The sequence below is a fragment of the Silurus aristotelis genome (assembly GCF_946808225.1).
Source record: "Silurus aristotelis genome assembly, chromosome: 9".
Classification (NCBI taxonomy): Eukaryota; Metazoa; Chordata; class Actinopteri; order Siluriformes; family Siluridae; genus Silurus; species Silurus aristotelis.
In genome coordinates, this window is record NC_139582.1 from 6,604,306 (window position 1) to 6,626,615 (window position 22,310).

Below are 22,310 nucleotides of genomic sequence, written 5' to 3' on the forward strand. Positions count from 1 at the left end.
AGATATTGTTCTCCTGCAAGTGGTTACATAACTGGGCAGCGACAATCTTTTCTAAAATCTTAGACATAAATGGGAGATTTGAAATTGGTCTGTAATTCGATAGCGTGTTTGGATCCAGATTAGGTTTTTTTTTTGAGGGGCTTAATAACTGCTAACTTGAGGGATTTAGGGACATGACCTAACGATAGTGAGGAGTTAATAATATTTAAAAGAGGCTCACCAGCTGTATATAACACTTCCTTCAGTAGTTTAGTGGGAATTGGATCTAACTGACATGTTGTTGATTTAGCTTTCATAATAGCATCATACAGCTCTTCCTGTCCTATACATGTAAAACAGTGTAGTTGTGGGGTTGTAAGTACGATTGTGTCAGGAGATGCTGTCAGAGGTTGAACTGCCACAATTGTTTTTCGAATGTTATCTATTTTTTTCAGTGAAGAAATTCATAAAGTCTTCACTACTAAACTGTGATGGAACACATTTTTCAGATCCCTGATTTGTTGTTAATTTAGCGACTGTACTGAAAAGGAACCTGGGATTGTTTTTGTTATTTTCTATGAGTTTGCTCAGGTGTTTAGCTCTAGCAGCTTTTAGCGCCTGTCTGTAGCTAAGCATACTGTCTTTATACGCAATTCTAAATACCTCCAATTTAGTTTTCCTCCATTTTCTCTCCAGATTACGTGTTGTTCTCTTTAGGGCATGCGTATGACTATTATACCAAGGTGCAGTTGCTTGTTCTCGAACCTTTTTTAACCGGATGGGGGCAACAGTGTCTAAAGTGCTAGTGAGGATAAGGTCTATGTTGTTCGCCATCTCATCAAGATGATCAGCATTTATGGGTTTAATGTGAAACTGAGATAAATCAGGCAGGTTATTTATGAATCTGTCCTTAGTGGTTGGAATAATAGTCCTACCAAGTCGATACCGTGGTGAAACACGGTTAATCTGCTCTACCGGTAGTGTGTACAGTAGGAGATAATGGTCTGTGATGTCATCATTCTGAGGTAAAATATTTATATCAGTGACGTCTGCTCCGTGGGATATTATTAAGTCTAGTGTGTGGTTAAAACGGTGGGTTGGTCTGGTGACGTTTTGTTTAACTCCAAAAGAGTTTAGTAAATCGACAAATGATAATCCTAGGGCATCGTTTTCATCATCTACATGAATATTAAAATCTCCTACAAGCAGCACTTTATCAAAGCTGATCAGGAGGTCTGAGAGAAAACAAGCAAACTCATGAAGAAAATCAGCGTAGGGTCCTGGGGGTCTGTACACGGTGACCAGAGCGAGTTTTCTATGCATCTCTGAAAGTGCAATTTTAAGAACGAGCACTTCAAATGATTTAAAGCTGAATCCTAATCTCTGACTAACATTAAGAGAAGCACTATAAATGGTTCCTACACCCCCCCCACGACCAGTCTGACGGGGCTCATGCTTATAAACATATCCTGACGGTGTAGACTCGTTTAGACCCATATAATCACCTGGTTTAATCCAGGTCTCAGTGAGACAGAGTGCATCGAGATTATTCTCTATGATCATCTCATTTACAATCAGTGCTTTGGGTGCAAGTGATCTAATGTTTAAAAGACCGAACTTTAGAACTTTGTTGTGTTTGTTTATCTGGCATTTTTCAGTTTTAACTGCAATAAGATTATTTCTGGATCTTGTGTATGTAATTCTTGGTTTTACTACCCGAGGAATAGATATGGTTTCTATAAACTGGGCTGTGTGTGAACTTGTAACTATTTGGTCTGTAGTATGCGTGTTCTTATAGTTGAAGATTTCTTGATGTCTTACCAGTCAGATGGTGTGTAGTATCCTAGAGATGTTATCTGATAGCACTGCTGCTCCAACTCTGCTGGGGTGCAGGCCATCAGGGCGGAAGAACCTAGGACGCTCCCAGAAACAGTTCCAGTTATTAACAAAGAGAAGTTTATGTTCTCGACACCATGACTGTAACCATTCATTTAGAGCTAAAAGTCTACTAAACTTCCATAGCAACACTTTTTCTGTACTTGAACTGCAGATGAATGTTAAATGCAGCCAAAGTATTAATCATTTAATCAAGCAAAGTTATATAGCTTCAGTGGAGATACATACAGATCTAAGTTAGACATGTAAATTGTGTTCTCAAAAATCATGACTATACTTGTATTTCCAAAGTAAGGCTGTGATGATTTAAAAAAAAATATCTATATTATTATTTGCCTGATTCTCAAATTAGATTTTGGCTAGTTCCCACCTTCCAGTTAAATCTCCCCTATTGAATAACAGCTACTAATTTGGGAGAGTGAAAGGCTTTCAGTTGCTTCGTTTGAGACTCATGCTCATGTTGCGTCACTGGGACAGTGTACCACCCCGGGAGGAAAGCACTATTCACTATCGATCTTTAATAAACATCATATAATAGCCTTGCGATATCTTATTTATACACTCGGTCACATGCAACAGTTTAATCACAGCACATGTTGTAATCTATTTGACTCATAATTCCTTGATATGACTTACCAGTAAACTAAGGTATAAAATTTGCCAAACCCTGAACATGTACCTACCAGTGCATCCCAACTCTGTGGAATTAGTTTACATCTGGCAACCCTGTAAGCAGCCAGTCTTACTGATTTGGTTACACGTAAATACATTTAACAGCAAAAGCAAAAACGGCACAGCAAAGGTGCAGATGCAACAGCCAAATCAGAAACACATTTCTTATTGATATCACATACTCAGTGCTGAGTGGTTGCATCATTTCGGGAGACCACAGAAGACTGAGTGCTGGAGATTGTTTACAGTAAGAGGAAATACGAGCTGAAATTAATCTACCGACTTTTTTATTTATTTTTTTTCTTTGTTGCCTGTTTTAGATATGGTGTCAGCTTTGCATGACATTGAATTGAGTGTGTAAATGCTGAAGACTCACAATAAGGATGCCAATTTGTGCATTTGAAAGAATTTCTCCAACACAAATAACATTAAAGGTTTTGTATCTGTGATAACTATATAAAGTGGTAAAGTGTGACAATTTTAAGTTCTTTAACCTGTGATGAACACTGTGTCTAATGAGCAAGTAATGATCTTAAATAAAGTTTGACCGATAGTGGATTTTACCGATACTGAAAGCTAGGGTGGATTGTACTTGCTGATAATTAATCATAATAATTTATAATTATAATAATAATTATAAATGTATACTGGATTAAAAAAAAACACTCCTTGTAAAATAGTACTAAACTTTATTACAAAAATAAAAAGACATAACTGAATCATAAAAATTTGCTAAATGAAATAAACATTTGAATAAACGAGCATCTGAAGTGTCTGCGCTCTCTGTGCTCGTCACGCAAAACAAGCAGCGTGCCTTCAGTGATTCGCCTCTAGAGGCCGCTAACGTACTGTATAATGGCAGAGGACCTACTTAGCCGCTTCAGCACAAACGCAGCCCGGAAAAGCTATGGGTATTGATTTCTACACATAGTTCCAGCATTCAACAATCGGCACTGATTAATTGGCAAAACTGATGAATCGGTCAACCTCTAAATTAAAAGTTTGTATAACGGTCATGCGTTTTTGTTTGTTATATTTTCATATTTGCGTTTTCTTAGTTTGAGATTTTCATCGATCACAGAAAAATTCCCAAGAATATTACACATATATAGCATGTGTAGCTGTTTCACTTGAACTAGAAAATAAAATGATGGACAGAAATTGGAGACATTCTGGTCAGTGGAAGTGCAGTACAGTGCTTTGTGAAATCGATGTGTTTGTGTTTTGCAGCATAACTGCCCTGTTGGAAATGTGGACCTGCAGGGCAAAACAGCCCTTCACGATGCTGGTGAATAACTTTTCATGTTTTTTTTTTGTTTTTTTTTCCCCCTCTTTTGTCATGTTGACCTTTTCCTCTCTCTCCCACACTGCTGTGATAACCATTGTGACTCCCAGCAGCTCAAAAGCTTGTAGTATATCCGAACAAGTTAAATCTACAGGTCATACTTTATCACCGTGTAATGAATTAATGTCAGCAAGATGGTACAGGGACAAACTGAGTCTTTTTTATTTGTTTTGTGATTCGTGAATCATGTCTCTGTTATTTCCTGTCTGCAGTCATGGCTGGCTGCTCCTCCAGTGTTAAACTCCTGTGTGACAGTGGGGCTTCGGTCAACGCTAGTGATTTCGTAAGTATCAAATCACAACATGAACAGTCTAAAAATCTATGAAGTTACTGAGAGTATCAAGAAGTTTGAGAATGGATTTGGACCATAATATAAACAGTCTGACACCGGCTAAGGACCACAGGATGCATGAACAGTTCTGCAATTAATCTCTTATCACTGCACACCTCAACAGCGATGCAACTGTAATGAATGCACATTCGGTGGCACTCAGAGGAGGGTGGTTCCCTTCTCAAGATTTCTTCATGTAGTCTCAGGGAGTTTTTTTCTTGCCACAGCTCTTTAGGAACAAACAGGAAATGATGAGGAACAAATCTTCTGTGTGAAGCTGCTTAAAGAAGATTTGTTAAAAGCGCTTTACAAATAAAAATTTATTTTATATAAGTACACATTTAAGTCTACCTATTCTTGTTGTTGTTGTTGTTTTTTTTTTATATCATTGTATTTTGGATGAATGGATGGGTAGATTGAGAGATTGAGAGATGGATGGATGGATGGATTGAGAGAGAGATTGATTGATAGATGGATAGATGATAGGATTGATTAAAGAATGAATGAATGAATGGAGAAATGAATCTCATATAATATACTTTTTATATGTATTTTCTCATGAAATGATTTATAGAAAAAGCAGAAAAGGCTGAATTATACCAAGCTGCTGTAAGAAAACTGATGATCAGATTATAGCACATGAACAAGTTTATATAAAATATTGCACTTCATTAAATCTAAATTAAATTCGCCATTGATGTTTTCAAATGCCTTTCGCAAGAAGAAGAAAAATAGATGCTTAATAAATATAATACTTGTATATACATTATAACTCATTTAAAGATGTGGTGATGATTTGAAATCCATCTGTAAAGAGGGATCAATTCTTTTGAGGTCTGGTGTCATTTCATGTAACAGAAGACCCCATTTACTCTGTTGAGAAAGAAGGGATCACTGAGTTCAAAATTGTGCAGACATTTTTTTTTATATCCTTTATTTAAAAAGGAAAACATTGTTTGCCTTGTTTGCTGTGGAGGATGCTGTAATATGTAATAAAAAAATAATAAAATCATTGTGGATAAGCTTTCATGATTGAATTTTGAAAAAATAATTACCCAGCTTTACAGTATTACCAGTTCTGGGTATGTGGGAGCATGGGAAATGTACATAATGATATTTGAGTGTCTGTGATGTGGTATCATTGCATTGTTACTTATGAAAGGCTTTTCTGTACTCCAGGTGTAGTATTACAGCTGTGGCTTTGTGAAGAATGTGCTTAGTAACTGCTTATTCATTTCATGAACAGTGCATTCATTTCTGGCATGACGAATCATTAAAATCTGTTATGAATTGAATAATAATGTGAAAAGCTGAGATTTTGCGGAAACTGTATTCCCTTTTCATGATGGGTTTTTTTTTCCCCCAGAGGCTCAGCCTGTTATTCCTTAGTTATAAGTTATTCCTGAGTCTGTAATGTGCTGTCAATGAATGACGTTCTGCACTATTTCTGTTTGTAGGATGGGAGAACTCCATTAGTGCTGGCCACTCAGATGTGTCATCCCCGTATCTGTCAGCTCCTGCTGGAGCGCGGAGCTGACATCCGAGTGCGCGACAAGCAGAACAAGTAAAGAAATCTTACCAGCATGTCATGAGTTCTTACATTTATTTTCAAAGCATAACATCTGGATTGTAAAATGACCCCAGTGCATTTCAGCTCTCCCAGGATGCTAAGCTTTTCCTGAGGAGTGTTCTCAGAAATTAGTTTTTTAACTGCTTTAAATAAGCACTTATTATTAAAATATTGATTGAAAAATCACTTTATTGATTGCAGAGGAAAACTTGCAAAATAATCGTTGACCCTCAGATGTTGCTCTAAAATAAAATAGTTCTGTAGGTTTTGGGTGTGTCCAATCAAAGCCAGCACAAAGTGATGCATTTTGGTGAAATTAATGTTTGACATTATCATTTGAACACAAGTGCCACTTTTTCCCAGCTGAGAGAGAGATGCATTCGATGCATTGTTATAGATGATAACTCACATCTTATGCATTACTTATTAATACAAGATTAATCAGTGAACTGTTTGTAACTAAACCTATACAGCAAAGTTATCAGTGATGCAAAAGCATGCTGTTAATGCCCCTGATATGTTAGTATATAAAGTCATTTCAGTCATTTTTATTTACTTGCAATTTTTGCTTGTGTTATATTTTATAAAAATTGTGATTACTGTAATTTCCGGACTATTAAGCGCACCCAAATATAAGCCGCACTCACTGACTTTGACAGAGATTTTTATTTTGAACATAAATACGCCTCACCTGTCTATAAGCCGCAGGTGTCTACACTGAAACTAATGAACTTTACACACGATTTAATGAAAGACAGTGTCTGTTACACGGCTTGTATCTAAACAGTAGCCCACCAAGAAAGTCATTGTTCACTGTCTTCCTCCTTCCTTTCACAATACTTTCTCTCGGGAGTTTATCTTTTGGCATCGTCGTGCGTTTAAAAATCACCATCGGTGAAGCTTTTCTCCCGATGCCGTGCAGCTCAGAACACAGTGAAGTGTGTTTTTTCATGCCCGGTTGTTTTCAGCGTGACGAATGATTATCATTTCCTGTAGACAGTCCGAGTGAGCGGCAGGTCAAACATCAGTGGAACCTCATCCATATTTATGATGTGGTGCGGCCCGATTCAGTGGGAGCGCATCTGATTTAATATAAAGAGTTTCATTGGTTCACCTGAACCTGTTCGGCAATTTCATTGGTCTAATGTTATGGGGCTCAGTTTTTTTGGCTTGAAGTTTGTGAAACCGGGAAAAACAGAGGAAAAATCCATAAATTAGCCGCTTCGTTGTTTAAGCCGCAGGGTTCAAAGCGTGGCGAAAAAGTAGCAGCTTATAGTCCGGAAAAAAACGGTACACATTATCTGGTAAACTTTTATTTTTTACCCTGAAGCTCGAACAGAAATGACAAACATCTTTCTCACTGCAAAAATGGCAGCACTGTTGCAGAATATTGCTAGCACTGAAGTGTTAATGCAAATTGAACGTGCTTCCAGAACCGCCTTGATCCTGGGATGTGAATTTGCCTGTAAGGAAGCTGTAGAGGTTTTGCTGAGGAGTGGAGCTGATGTCACTGTTGTGGACAGCTTGGGCCATGACAGTTATTACTATGCTCAACTCAGCAAAAACCCGGAACTCATCAGCCTCATCAGGAGCTATTTGGATAAAGTGAAAGGTAAAATCACCCCATTGAGCACACAACTGTTTTGTGATTTATTTATTTTTTTTCCCAGTCGTTTTGAGCTGCTGTTTCTAGGATTTTCATCTGCATGCCTACTTTTATTAGTATACAATGATTAAAAGTCAAGAAATGATGTCTTCAGACTGCAGTGTTTTCTTCCTGTCGTGTGCTAATAGGACACCTGTAGTAAATAGTTTTTACTGCAATGCCAAAATGTACGCTTTTGGCTGCAGCATTTGAGAATGGTGACTGCCACTTCTCTTGGCTTTTAAAAAGAGTACTGCAGAAACAACCTGGGGGGGGGGGGGGGGGTGAGGATGTTGTGTAATGTTGTAGTGTTTAATGTTAATGGAACAGTAGAGACACTTCTGGGAGAAAATCGAGCTGTGCAGCAGTGTCAGCCAGCCATTCACAGCATGGAGCAGCCATGGTATAGTGTGTGTGTGTGTGTGTGAGTGGGTGTGTGTGTTGTATTGCTTGTTATATGTCAATGTCTGTCTTTCTTTCTTTCTTTCTTTCTTTCTTTCTTTCTTTCTTCTTTCTTTTGTTCTTTCTTTCTCCTGCACATCTATCTAGATTCATTTTTCTTTCATTCTTTCTTTCTTTTTGTTCTTTCTTTTGTTCTTTTTTTCTCCTGCACATCTTTCTTTCTTTCTTTCTTTCTTTTGTTCTTTCTTTCTTTCTTTCTTTCTTTCTTTCTTTCTTTCTTTCTTTCTTTCTTTCTTTCTTTCTTTCTTTCTTTCTTTTGTTCTTTCTTTCTTTTGTTCTTTCTTTCTTTCTTTCTTTCTTTCTCCTGCCCATCTATCTAGATTCATCTTTCTTTCTTTCTTTCTTTCTTTCTTTCTTTCTTTCTTTCTTTCTTTCTTTCTTTCTTTCTTTCTTTCTTTCTTTCTTTCTTTCTTTCTTTCTTTTGTTCTTTCTTTCTTTCTTTCTCCTGCCCATCTATCTAGATTCATCTTTCTTTCTTTCTTTCTTTCTTTCTTTCTTTCTTTCTTTCTTTCTTTCTTTCTTTCTTTCTTTCTTTCTTTCTTTCTTTCTTTCTTTCTTTCTTTTTCTCTCTCTCTCTCTCTCTCTCTCTCTCTCTCTCTCTCTCTCCCCCTCCCTCCCTCCTGATTAAACATGGTCCTAATTGTGACTGCAGATAATCCCACATCACAGATGTGAACTCTGTTGTGTGATGAATGCAGTTTGTCATTTTGTACACAGTGAGTGGTCACATGAATATTTCAACCCTTCTCTAATCTGTATTCACAGCAAAAGAAGCTAGCAGGGTGGAACTGAAGAAGAGACAGGTACTGCAATATAGTCCCACTTCAGGATATTCTGTGTGTGTGTGTGTGTGTGTGTGTGTGTGTGTGTGAATTTCAATCACAGGACAGGTGGTAGTTCACTGGGTAAGGATCAGAGGGTTGTGGCTTGTTTCAAGCCTCAGTATTGCAAAGCTGGCATTCTTGGGCACATGAAAAACTCTGTACAACCATGACCACTGTACTGTAACTCAGTTTTACTGTGTCACCAATCTTCTTATAGCCGAGGCTGTCAATTCTTATAGCCATCTTATATCATCTTATAGCCTGTCAAGCAGACAACATCATGAACATGATGAACAGGACGTGTGGCTTTGCACGGTTACACAACTCACAGCTGATATCACTTAGGGTGTACTCACTTTTGTTGCCAGCTATTTAGACAATAATGGCTGTATGTTGAGTTGAGGACAGTTTCAATTCTATAGTATTGTCCCTTGAGATCATATACTAAAACTGTTGCAAAAATGTGAGGGGTGAACACATGACTGCTCTGTGTAGTTACGAAATTACTTAAAACGCAAGATCAGCAGAAAAAAATGTCTTTAACTCTGCGATCGTTAAAAAATTAAGATAATCTGCAAGTAAAAAAAAAAAAAAAAAGTATAGGGCACTTAATCCACCTAATTAACTTATTGATTATTTAGATGCTCTGAGGTGATTACTGTAGATTTAAGATGTGTATTGTGAGAAATTTGGATCCTTATTTCTATCATACTCTAAAGCTTCAAATCTGTGTTTCTTTCCGATAATTCGCTTTAGCAAGTCTCTGCCAGAACTACTGAATGCATCTATAAGGACAGGGAACTGAGGAAAGCAGGTCTAATTATTGCAGTCTGTTGCTGTGTCCGAAATCATTCACTTATTCACTCATTCAATGTCTTTAAAGGGCATAGCAGTTGAGTTCACTATATAGGAAGAAGGAAATGAAAATGAGTGAGTGAGTTTAGATGTAAATAGCATGTGTAAACAGTAGTTTATTTTTGTCATGTTTATTGACCATTAGGTTTATTATATATAAAAATAAATTAAATATAAAAAAGGAAAATTTTGTTAAAAATTGCAGTTCTGTTGCTTTTCTTTACATAAACATAAAATAAAAATCTGCAAGAATAAACCAGTATATAAATGTATATTATGTACAGAACATTGTCAAGAGCTTTCCTATCACTTTCCTCAAACTGACTCCAGAGCACAAACAACATAAAATGTACTCGGCCCTGCTAATTTTTGGTTTTAAAGAAACTCCTTTTTCCAGAAGAGATGATTGTATTTTGCACTTATATGGACAATTGTGTCTTAGCGAATATACATTGAATGTACACTCCATATCGGAAGGTATTAAAAGTGAGAAAATGCAGGGAATAAAGTTGTTTACTCAAAATTTTCACACAAAAAACATGGCCGACACTTAATATAGTGCACTATAATGGAGATAATGGAGGTTTTAAACACAGTTTGTGTTCTCCATACATCACAGTTGTATGTGGTGGTCTGTTTTCCAAATAGTTTTGAGATTGTTGTTATGCAGACAGTTGTTATCTTATTTGTAATGTTGTAAGTTTTATTTTAAGGTTTTGGTTATGCTGTAAAGCTTGGATTAGATCTAAAGCCTGGAGTGATGAAGTTGTGCAATAAAACACCCTTAGCTGATGATGCAATAAGCACTGTTGACATGGGGTCGTTTTACAGCTATGTATTACCGCCACCTGCTGGCGGAGGAAGGAATCGCATTGTTTTAGGATCATAATACTCACTGTTGGTTATAAAATCATTTAGCAGCTAGAACAACAGTGGTTATATTTTTTAAACTCAGCAGCTGGATGTCTGATCAGTGTTAGTAGTAATTTCCACACAGCTCAGCCGAGACTTTTATTCTCCTCTGTGTCTGTAGCCGTCTGTAAATGTTGCTCTTGAGGCATCATCTAACAGGGAACAGATTATCCATGTAAGTGGAACTGATTGTGTTTATGACTCTAGAAATCAAGCTTTAGGGTGGCAGAGTTCCATCGGAAATATTTATCCAAATTGTGTTTTCAGGATCTTGAGAAGCAAAATGAGAGCCAACAGGAGACTCTCAGAAAGTATCATCATGACCAGAGGACTCTAATAGACAAAGTCAGTATGCTGCAGCAGCAGCTCCATCAGGTATGTGCACACACACACATGCACACATTCTGACCCCATACACTGCCAATACAAATGACACCTGAAAACCTTTTCAACTAAAAGTTTTTTTATTCAACTTTGGACTTGTGAATCCATGCACAAGAACAAAAGGCTATGATGTTTCTATCTTGCAATTTTTATTGGATAAAATGCATTGATGGGAATTCTGGCTCTTTTGAGAGTCATAGACAGATGTGGAGGAGAGAATCTTGTCATTTTCCAAAATAAAACATCGTTCAGAAACATCGTTCAGTCCGGCCCAGGGGTTGGGGACCACTGATTTAGAGGATTTTTTGGACAGTAAAAGAAAAAAAATCATCGATTGATTAAAATTAAAGAATGAATAAAAGTAACGTGAAACATCATTGACACTGCCCAGGATAAAGCACTTGGAGAATATAAATGAATTCATGCTAATGGAAAGCTCCGCTGCTGAAAATAAGTTTTCTGGAAGCTTTTGAATTAAATTACACTACAAAATAATACTGTTTATTAGTAATATGTTTCGGGCCATCGTCTTGCTGTATGGTGAAGTTGATTCCAATGAGCCGCAGTCCAAGCAGAATTGCATGGTGTTGAAATAAGGATCGGTTGCCATGTTGGTTCAGTTTTCCTTTTACTCTGAATAAGTATTAAACATTCCCTGCTCTAAAACAACCCCAAACCATTAAGCTTCCACCTCCATATTTAACTGTGGGGGTGAGACAGTCTGATAACATCTTCTACTGTCAAGTCAAGAAGTTTTAATTGTAATTTCAACCACATATATCTGACGCAGTACACAGAAACATGAGACAACGTTTCTCCAGAACCCTGGTCCTTGAAACTACTTGTAAAAGTATATACACACAATGTTGTGCAAAACAGCAACAGCAGCAATCAAGTAGCATCTACAAACAGCTATAATCATATATGGGGGGTGCTATAGATATAAATGTGTATGAATTGAAATGAGTATTGAGTGTTTGTGTGTGTGTGTGTGTGTGTGTGTGTGTGTGTGTGTGTGTGTGTGTGTGTGTGTGAGTTCAAGATTGTAATAATTCAGTAACGCACATTGGAGTGTGTGTGTGTGTGTGTGTGTGTGAGTTCAAGATTGTAATAATTCAGTAACGCACATTGGAGTGTGTGTGTGTGTGTGTGTGTGTGTGTGTGTGTGTGTGTGTGTGTGTGTGTGTGTGTTAGATTGGTGCAGTTTGGTGTCTCTTGTTCGAGACAAAAATTTGGAATCATTTGGTTATAAAACAATCTTCTAGTCATCCAATTCTGGTGTCTTTTTGCCTTTTACCCAGTTTGTTGCCTATAAAGTGAATTAAAATGCACATGTCTCAAAAAACGCTAAAATGTTTGACAGGCACATTCTTGCTTATCATTTCTTTTATTTTCACTATACATCTCTCACAAAGTGATCTGTAATCTAATGTGTGCTGCTGTAATCACCGCCCACGGGTCACTTTATCTTGTTCCCATTACAGGAGAAGTCGATGGTGGACGATATTCACAAAGAGGTAATTTGCATTTGGTCCGTGGTTCTCCACGGCCCTTTTCCCAACTTGATTCCAAGCCATCTTCTTAACAAGCATGAAAGATGATTGAGTGACTCCCTCTCACTTCTTTATCCTGTTGCTGTAATCAGAGGGAGCATCTGAAGCGCATGCTGTCTGCCAGAGAGAAAGACACAGCTTCTGACACTGTGAAGGTTCAGCTCCGGAGCCATCTGGTGAGTGTCTAGGCTGGGCAAATAATATTGAGACACCATGCAGCCCCATGGGGCCTGTGTTCTAACCACAGTAACAAGATGCCCTTAATGAATACATTTACATGATTTTATTTTGCAGGGAGAGTACTCGGGCCAATCTGTGATTAAAGGTGAGTTAGCAAGGCCTGGGCCTCCTGCTAAGTTTGAGAAAGATCCAGGATACATGGGTATGAATTAATTTGACTATGTCAATGAGACTTAATGTGGATTATTATAATTTTTTTTCTATGCAGGAAAAGAAACTGTTCTTATCAGACAAGCTCAAAGTCTGGATTCACCTCAGGTAAAATATGCGTTTTCGAATGATTTATTGTTACTAGGGCTGCAGCTATCGATTATTTTATTAATCTAGTATTCTGCTGATTATTCTATCGATTAATTGGATAAGAAGTGCGTTTTCTTTTTTCCCTTTTTTTAAAAGGGCAATACTTAATATACAGGCGAAAATGAGACGGGTCATTTGTTTTCTTTTTAGTAAAATTTAAATTTTTATTGCTGAAATACATGTTTCATGTATGTATATATATACACACACACACACACACACACACACACACACACACACATATGTATATATATACAGCGGATCATCCGTATTTATGATCCACATGTTTGATTTGGCACATGTTTTTACGCTGGATGCCCTTCCTAACGCAACCCTCCCCATTTGTCCGGGCTTGGGACCGGCACTAAGAGTGGCTGGGGCCCTGGCCGGGAAACAAACCCGGGCCGCAGCGGTAAGAGCGCTGCATCCTAACCACTAGACCACCAGAGAACCTAATTAATATTGAAAAATAAACAAATTTAATTGGTGTTATACAGTAGTGAGATTTTGTGATTGAAACTCAGTACCTCTGCACCGCCACTGCGCTTAACCAGGTGTACTGTCCAAGGTGTTTAGTGGAAAGTGATTCATCATTCTCATTTTCTTCTGTCACCTATTTCAGCTATGGTGGAAATGTGATTTATAGCCTTAAAGGCAAGACACTGCATGTAAAGGTGAAGTTGGCTGTGTTTTTGGTGGAATTGCGTCTATATGTCCTTTTTTCACTGTAGTAATACAAATGTCCACACCTAACAATGTGTTGTGTCCAAAATATCACACAGAAAAAACAGGAATATCTATTAAGATTGTTTATGTAGTACACATCCTGCAGAGCTGTAATTTTGATATCTGCACTTTTTGATTTGCAGGTTTTGCAGCCTTCGGTTCCATCTCATTCTCTATCCCGGCCCTTGGAACTCTCTCACCCAGTGATCTCAACACCTAATGAGGGGGAGGCATTACGTCAGGAGCTACGGTCCACCCGTAAGCAGCAGGAGGCTACACAGGAAGAAGTAGGACGCCTCCAGGCAGCACTCACGCAAAAGACCAAGGAGTGTGAAGAACTGGTTCAGAGTCGTGACTCTGCCAAACGCGATGCAGATCAACAGATTCACGAGCTGGAGGGGGCATTGGGAGACGTCCAAAAGAGGATGCTGGACTCTGAATCAAAGGTCAAGCAGCTACAGGCGCACGTGATCACAGTGAAGGAGCATCTTGGTAACCAAATGATAGATGATCTCAAAGCTCAGCTCAATGAGGTCAAGGTTAAATATGAAGGAGCATCGGCAGAGGTCGGCCGGGTCAGGAATCATCTGAAGCAGAGCGAGAAGGCTCTGGAGGAGTATAAAAAGAGCGAGGGTGTCTTGGCTGAGGAGGTCGACAAGCTGACAGCTGAGCTGAATGCAGCGAGAGAAGAGGGTGATGAGATTGCCAAGACTCGTTTAGTAATGGAGGGTCGTATTAAGGAAATGGAGAAACGTCTGGCCTCCATGGTGCCTGGAGAGAAGTTTGACAACATGAAAAACCTTTTGACTAATGCCGTGGATGAAAAGGAGAGGCAGCTGGTAGAACTGCGGGAGGATTACGACCGTGTTTTGGAGGAGGTCGCTGATCTTCACAGGGAGATGGACCACCATGACTCTGTCCCCTTTCAGGAGCATGAGAGGCTCAAGGTGGCTCTGGAGGAACAGAATGATGTTCTGAAGAAAAAACTGGCAGATGTCACTTCAAAATGTCAATCTCTGATCTGTGAGGTTGAGGATGGTGAAGATGAGCGGGAGCTGCTTCGAGAAGAGCTGCATGAGCTAACGAAGAACCTCCAGACACAGTTTGTTCCCCTTGAGATTCACGAGGAATTTCAAAAGTCACTGAATCTTGCTATCGAAGAGCTTAAGGACCAGCTTGATGAGACAACCAAGAGGAGAAATCATGCTGAGGAGCAGTTGAAGAAGCTTCAGGAGGAAAAGGCCTCTCTGGCTGAAAATATGATCAGCCTGAAGAGCACTTACATACCCAGCGAAAGGTACAAAAGTGAGATGGCTGCACTTTCAGCCCATAAAGCAGGGATGGAAAAGGATCTAGAGAATCTCCAGAGGAAGTACAAAGATAAAGAGAAGGAGCTTGAGGTTGTGGCAGCCGAGTACGTTGTTTTGAAAAAGAGTTTGGAGTCAGAGTTTGTTAAAAGGGAATTGTATGAGAAAGTGCAAAAAGAGTCGCATGAAGCTTTGGAGAAATCCAAGGCTGAAATTCACAAATTGGAGGAAGATAGAAAAGTGAAGGAAGATGAGGTTAAGAAGGTGAAAGAGGGAAGTGCTATTTTAAAAGATAATCTGCAAGTGAAATTAGAAAAGGACTACATTAGCATTGTTGACCACGAGGCAATAAAAAGGCAGATAAACAATGCTTTAGCTGAAGCAGAAAAAAGGGCTAAAGATGCTGTCTCCAAATATAATTCTGTTCAAGAAGGTACTTTGAAACTTCACAGAGAGATTGAAGACCAAAAGAAGGAGCTAGACACTATTCATGAAGCCATCCAATGTAAATTTGTGCCAGTTAGTGTACTGGAGGCAAAGGAAAAGGCATTTAATACCACCGTGAAGGATCTACACGAGGAGCTAGCAGAAATGGAGAAGAAATACAAAAGTGCAAAGACTGATGTGGAACATGAGCGACAAAGCAAAGAGACTGTGAAAGTAGAGATGGAGTCTGTGCAAAAGAAACTGGAGGCTGTCTCGGTCTCCAGTGAAAAATACAGAGAAATAGAAGATAGCTATAAAGGCCAGATTGAGAACTTGAGTCTGAAGTTAGTGGAACTGGAACAGCAGTACATGGAGGTAACTGTTCAGAGAGCTGAACTAGAGGAACAGAACTCGCTCTGCAATACCGAAATAAAGAACCTCCAGCAGCGTCTAGATAATGAGTATGTTCATCTGGAGAAGTTTGAGGCCATGCGGAACTCTCTGACCTGCAGTTTACAGGAGGCCCAGGCCGAGTGCAAGCGCCTCAATGAGGTCTGCAATTTGAAGGTCCAGCACGTCCATGATCTGGAGAAAGAGCTGCAGAGCCACAGATCTGATTCTGACCTACTGGCTCAACACAGCCAGGACAGAGAGGCCCTGGAACATGAAGTGGCCAAGCTTCGTTTGGCTTTGAGGGAAGAAGAGGAGACCAGTGCCCAGAGGGCTGAGGATGTAGCCACCTTGCAGACAGAGCTACTCAGAGCAACACATGCCTTGGAGGATCTTCGCAGCCATGAAGGTCAGTTGACCGAGCTCAAAGCTGAGAAGCAGAGGCTGGAGAAGGAGGTAGGTGAGCTCAGTGATCGACTCTTAAGTCTAGAAGAGCAATGCGAGGAGTTGTACCAAGAAGCATCCCAGGCCAAAGAAAGTGAGAATAGAGCAAGGATGGAGACGACGGCCCTGCAGACCAAGAGTGCTTCCATTGAAAAAGAGATCCAAGATCTAAAAGAAAGATATGATGACTCACTGAGCACCATTGGAAACCTCCAGAAAAGGATTCAGACTTCCTCAGAACAGACCGAGGCTAAAGACAAAAGGGTAAGGATTATGGTGTTCTTTCCTAATTTTTGTGTTAACATTTGTTTTAATGCATGTCTGGATTCTTGCAGCTCCTTATCTGGTGTATGTAAGCGAATGTATTTGCGACGTACATCCTCTTGAACCCTTTGTTTGTCAGTTAATATGTTTTAAATAAGAGAATCCTTGTGTTTCAGATCACAGAGCTGTTGGCAGATGTGGAGAGGTTGAAGCAGGCTCTCAATGGCCTGTCCCAGCTGGCTTACACTGGCAACACTCCCAACAAGAGACATGCTCAACACATTGACACACTCCAGGCGCAGGTCAAGAGCCTCCAGCAGCAGCTGGCTGTGAGTAGCACTTTCCGCTAAACACTTTCAGGGCATCTACAAACATGGGGCACATAACGGTAGGGCTCGATAATTAAACATGATTTAGTTTGGCATAAAACAATAGTGTTTGGTTACAATGAAAATAAATATGCCAGTCAATAGTGATTAGACCAAATCGGGCCGACCAAGAAACAACTGCAGAACACTGCAATTCAATGTTTAACGTGATGCACCTTTTATTTTTGCCTGTTCTAGGTCTACATTAACAGTACCTAATCTGTGTTGTCAGATTGGCTTGTGTGTAATGACTGCTGTGTTGTGTAGGAATGGTGTTTTAAGTCCTGTACAGTGCATCAGTATATATTATGGATGTGCATCTCCATAACTGTGGCCGACGCGATTCGCATCTCGGTCTCGATATCCAACGATACGATACCGTAAAGATGCATATAAAGCAGCTACCGATGCGATGCGATAAGATTCACCCCCGTTACAATGCAGTGCGATGCGATTCAAGTCGATACGACGCAAACGGGGGGAAAAAAATAATGCAATTCGATATGGTACAGACAGTTCACTTTTATTTCTTTAGTTCAGACAGACAGCAAATCATAAACAAAAGATGAATTAAAACCAGGCGTTTTTTTCCTGTTCTCTCTCCAGGAAGATGCAGCTCTACCTCTGCCATGTTAATCTCCTTAGCATTGTGATACTATATATAGCGGCAGTGGTGCTGAGAAACAGTTTAACGAGGAGAAATCAGTCTACATATAAAATATCGGTTACATATATTTTACATATATACACAAATTAATAGTCAGTTTCTAAATAATATAGTTGTACTACTAATAATCATATTATAAATAAATCGTTTTTACTGATGCAAATATGTTAAAAACAATGCATCGCGATAAACATGGCTACTTCAATCCGATGCACATTTTTATTTAAATCGATGAGTCACTTTTACACTGTCAAAGAGTGAACATGCCTCCTTTTAGCCTGCCTGCATGGTCATCTGGCAAAAATCAAATGTTAATGAAATTCTCATATTCATGACCAAATCCATTTTTTTTATTATGTGCTTGGATGAGTTACTGGGGTGAATCTGGGCCAAAGAGGGACTGCTTAGAGTCTCAGGAGAAATTGGATTACATGAATAAGAAAAGCCTCATTGAAGCCGTTTCCCAACTTTATTACATTTGGTTTTGTACTTTATTGAGTTTGATCCATTTGATCCACACAACATTCTTTTTCATAAAAGTTGATGCTCTGTGGATGGATTGGACTGTGGTTTTGAATCACTGTGACTAGTGAATCTGAGTGAGCGAGGAAAAGAGACAATACCACTCTAAACTTCTAAGAAATGAGGATAATGGAGTTACAATAACACAATCTCTGACTCACTCCCTCACAAACGCACACTCCCCGGGAAAACCGCAACCACTATTTACACACACATTATCACAAGACATGTGTGTTCCTCGTTACTCACAATCACCCTGCTGATCTGCTCTTCGTTTGCTTTCACAGGATGCTGAGAGACAACACAGAGAAGTGGTTTCAATTTATCGAACTCATCTTCTCAGTGCTGCACAGGTACGTCTTGATTGTGCACATACACACCTGTGTGTTCTAGCAAATTAAAATGTCTGAGCTTTATCTTTCCACGTAGTTGGCTCAGGTTATTTGTGAGGTGGCATTTTCTTTCTAATTTTATATTTAGATATAATTTATATATATATGTGTGTGTGTGTGTGTGTGTGTGTGTGTGTGTGTGTGTGTGTGTGTGTGTGTGTGTGTGTGTGTGTGTGTGTGTGTGTTTAGGAGAGGGAATGAGCAAAAGAGGATGTGTAAGATAGAAGGAAAGATGTGAGAAGGAGAAATAGGTGTGTGTGTGTGTGTGTGTGTGTGTGTGTGTGTGTGTGTGTGTGTGTGTGTGTGTGTGTGTGTGTGTGTGTGTGTGTGTGTGTGTAAAAGAGAGAGAGAGAGAGCGCGAGTTTCAATTACTCTTGATTGAAACTTTAAAATTTGAATAAAATCTTAAAATTACACTTTTATTAAAGTAGTTTTTATAGTATCTCCAAACTATGGAAAAATTTGACCATGCAAAATGTTTATCCAGGCTGCCACAAAAATCTCATGTATCCTCCCTATTCAAAAGCTAAATGATGAAAAAACTGGCAATAATAATTTTAATGCACATTAATTTTTCCGGGAAGCCTGAGCTTTCAGCAAATATCATGGTGAATAGAGTTGGTATAACAAATATGTAGGTAAAAACATTCAGATGTATGTGATTAAAACGTTTTTATGTACATATATACTGTGTGTGTGTGTGTGTGTGTGTGTGTGTGTGTGTGTGTGTGTGTGTGTGTGTGTGTGTGTGTGTGTGTACACAAAGGCTAAACCACACCTCAAGCTCAAAACGTCAAAACGTGTGTTTTGCAGGGTCACATGGATGAAGACGTTCAGGCGGCATTGCTGCAGATTATCCGCATGAGGCAGCAGTTTGTGTGTTGAACCCGGCCCAGAGACACTCTCTGACTCAAATCCACTCAATCCACTGAAGGTGTGCAGTAAGAAAACAGGATTAGTTAAAAAGCATTGGGGGATATTAGAAAAAAAAAAAAAAAAACAGATTAGGATACGCATCGTAGGCCCCAGAAGTAGCTTTTGCAGTGTTTTTTATTTTATTTTAAAACTATAGTACTTTACTTCTGCATAATATTATGATGAATCTGAGATTTTATTCAACTTTAGGGTTCTGACTCACGAGGGTGGTGCACTTTTCCAAACTTTTGTCTTTTTACTTGGAAAGGTTTATTAAGTGTACCTTTTAATTGAACCTAAAAGCTAATTAACGGCGCAACATCCAGCTTTTCTATTATAAGTCATTTTAAAGGTACCATCCATTCACTTTAATATGTAGCAGGTACTACTAGTACAAAAGCTGTGGGGAAGAAGCCTTCAAATCAAGCCTTTACTACCTTTTTCCCGAAAGTTTAACTTCATGATGGCTTTAAATATAAGAAATGTCTAGCAGGAATAATCAAGTTTGGTGTCATGGGTTTGCATTGGAGGTACATTGGAAAGACCTATGCAAAAAACATGCACATTTTGCACTGTGTCCCCTAATCTGCAATGCATTGTGGGATTTCCTATTCTATACTGGTAACCCAGTGGTTAAGGCTTTTGGTTATTGAGCAGAAGGTCAGTTGTCCAAGTCTAGCTATTGCCAAGCTGCCACTCTTGGGGCCCCTGAGCAAGGCCCTTAACCCTCAGTGTTCGAGCTGTATCTTGGCTATGCTCTGACCCCAGCTCCTAAAATCACTGGGAATATGCGAAGAAATAATTTGACTGTTCTATAATGTACATGTGACATGTTATAAAGCGCCTTTCTATCTCTCTTTTTTCCTTTTTCGATTTATAAAACTCAATAATACATACAGAAAGAGCAAAAATGTTCATATAAAACACTTCAAGGAGCAGGTCTCCTATCTTTTTTTTTTTTTTTTGTCAGGGACAAAATTTAAGATCCAAATAATCTGACACATGCTCAAAAGCAGGCTCAATTTCAATTAGCACTGATCACGGGTAAATCACTAATGATGTGGTAGCCAGATGTGCTTTTACGGATTCGAGTCAGTGAATGTTCAAGGCTCTGGGTGAAACAAGCCTAGATAACTGCCCCTGTTGCTTGGAAGATGCTGCCCTCTTGTGGTGTGACTTGGCAGGCCAAGTTTTCTACATGACTAGCTCTTTGTGATTCGTTTCACTGTATAGCTGCAGATGTGATGCATTTGTGGTGATGATTATTTTTCTTGATGCTTCCGAAATCTGATATTTTTTTTATCAGAGCTTTGTAATACTTTTGATTAATAGTCACCATGTTTATGGTAATACTATTCAGCAGGACTGGACTAGAATAACACTATACCTATTCAAGGTATTTTTTTCATATTATGTCACTTTTTTCCTCTTCTTCTGAAATAATACAGTGGATTTAGAAGCCACTAGCTGACCTTAGAAGCCAATAGCTGACCTTAGAAGCCAATAGCTGACCTTAGAAGCCACTAGCCGACCAGACTTTAGCACTGACATAAACAAAATATAACAACGCCACACGCTAACTGCGCTTTAATGTGTTAATTGTCTGTGCTGTTAATTTATTGCATAAAAGGGCTACTGATTTTTACTAACCTATATATGAACTGATGTGTTTAGTTCTGTGTAGACAATGGCAAATCTTACAATATGAGCCTAATCATTTAAATTCTGCTATTTTATTTTTCAGTTTGCTTTCATTTTAATCCAAAACAATTATATATCTTTTTCCTTTCTTTTTTTTTTTTTCTTTTTGTTTTGTTTTAAACACCTAGTAAAATTCTACATCAATAAAATTGCCTGCATTAGACTAAAATGTCTCAGCCTGGTAATTCAGTGTGTTGCACAACAGGAGAAGCCTAGAAAAGCAGCGCAAGGACATGTTTTTTTTGTGTTCTGATCCATCAGACCCCCTGCCTTTACATAAACTTTATTAGCTCAATTTATTTTCTAAATATAACCTGAGAAGCTGATGAGTAGTAATTGAGGATGAGTGTGCGAATATTCTATCCCCTGAACATAACAAAACAGAGGTTAAAGTGCATTCACGTCTGTTGGAACCGTCCAATTTTTCAGTAAAAATGAATTGATGAAAAAAATGAATTATGTGAAGAATAAATAAATAATTATGTGAAGTCTTTTTACATAAACTGAGTTGATTAAGCGAAGAGTCTTGTGACCGAATTGATAATAGTAACATTATAGCCATAACAAATCATAGTACTTTGGACACTTAAGTACATTTGAAGGCAAATACTTTGGTACATTTACTCAAGTGAAAGTTTAAACATTGCTCTTTTACTGGAGTCTAATTTTCTACTTTAGCTTTTGTCCACCACTGGTGTATGGTCTGCTTTGCACACGGTTCAGACCTGCATCTTTTTAAGGATATGGTGAGTCCCAAGCACTGTGTTCATGTTTAATAGATGCCAGAACTGACAAATGTTGACTTCATGCCAACTTTAATCTGTAATCAAATTTACGAAGGCCAGTGTTGCTTTTAAGCGCTCATCTGAACTGTTGCTAGACATGCTCGCCTTGATTTAATCCACATTTTGGATGTTTTTTGGGGTTGTACCTAATAAACTGGCAGTGTGGTACAGTAGTTCTGTATTAGGTTTTTCAGCCTGGATTTGAATGTAGATCTTTTGCTTTGGGTTGCTGTGGTATTTCTGTGATCTACCTATTGTTAAGTCACAGAACACACAGGAAACGTACACACTGTTTAGTTGGAATTAAAGATGTAATGAGTTTGAGGGTGATGCCCCCTGCCTTCTCTACAGATACAATGGGAATTCTTTAATCTTTGACTTGGCTATCCATTCAGGTTTCCTCAGAGTTCTCAGGGTTTCGTTCCACCTCCCAAA

At 38.7% G+C, this 22,310-nt stretch overlaps 1 protein-coding gene and 1 long non-coding RNA gene across 5 annotated transcripts in view; one reads left to right on the top strand and one right to left on the bottom strand.

The window, feature by feature from the left end:
- uacab (uveal autoantigen with coiled-coil domains and ankyrin repeats b) overlaps positions 1-19,440 on the top strand; it is a 58,948-nt gene extending 39,508 nt beyond the window's left edge. For 2 of the 4 annotated variants that reach the window (XM_083549871.1, XM_083549872.1), the window contains exons 5-19: positions 3,778-3,835; positions 4,105-4,175; positions 5,681-5,787; positions 7,227-7,405; positions 8,666-8,703; positions 10,613-10,666; positions 10,759-10,866; positions 12,360-12,392; positions 12,521-12,604; positions 12,723-12,753; positions 12,877-12,926; positions 13,838-16,525; positions 16,702-16,854; positions 18,370-18,435; positions 19,288-19,440. In XM_083549871.1, coding sequence (XP_083405997.1) covers positions 3,778-3,835; positions 4,105-4,175; positions 5,681-5,787; positions 7,227-7,405; positions 8,666-8,703; positions 10,613-10,666; positions 10,759-10,866; positions 12,360-12,392; positions 12,521-12,604; positions 12,723-12,753; positions 12,877-12,926; positions 13,838-16,525; positions 16,702-16,854; positions 18,370-18,435; positions 19,288-19,359 — 3,792 coding nt within the window. In that variant the 3' untranslated portion in view covers positions 19,360-19,440. The remainder of the gene's footprint in view (positions 1-3,777; positions 3,836-4,104; positions 4,176-5,680; positions 5,788-7,226; positions 7,406-8,665; positions 8,704-10,612; positions 10,667-10,758; positions 10,867-12,359; positions 12,393-12,520; positions 12,605-12,722; positions 12,754-12,876; positions 12,927-13,837; positions 16,526-16,701; positions 16,855-18,369; positions 18,436-19,287) is intronic. The other 2 variants (XM_083549873.1, XM_083549874.1) reach the window with 1 other exon arrangement.
- Positions 19,314-21,692, bottom strand: LOC310730865. The gene is made up of 2 exons (XR_014534986.1): positions 20,902-21,692; positions 19,314-20,861 (listed from the first exon to the last, which is right to left on the bottom strand). It is a non-coding gene; the product is annotated as an uncharacterized lncRNA (long non-coding RNA).
- Positions 21,693-22,310: the final 618 nt, after the last annotated feature.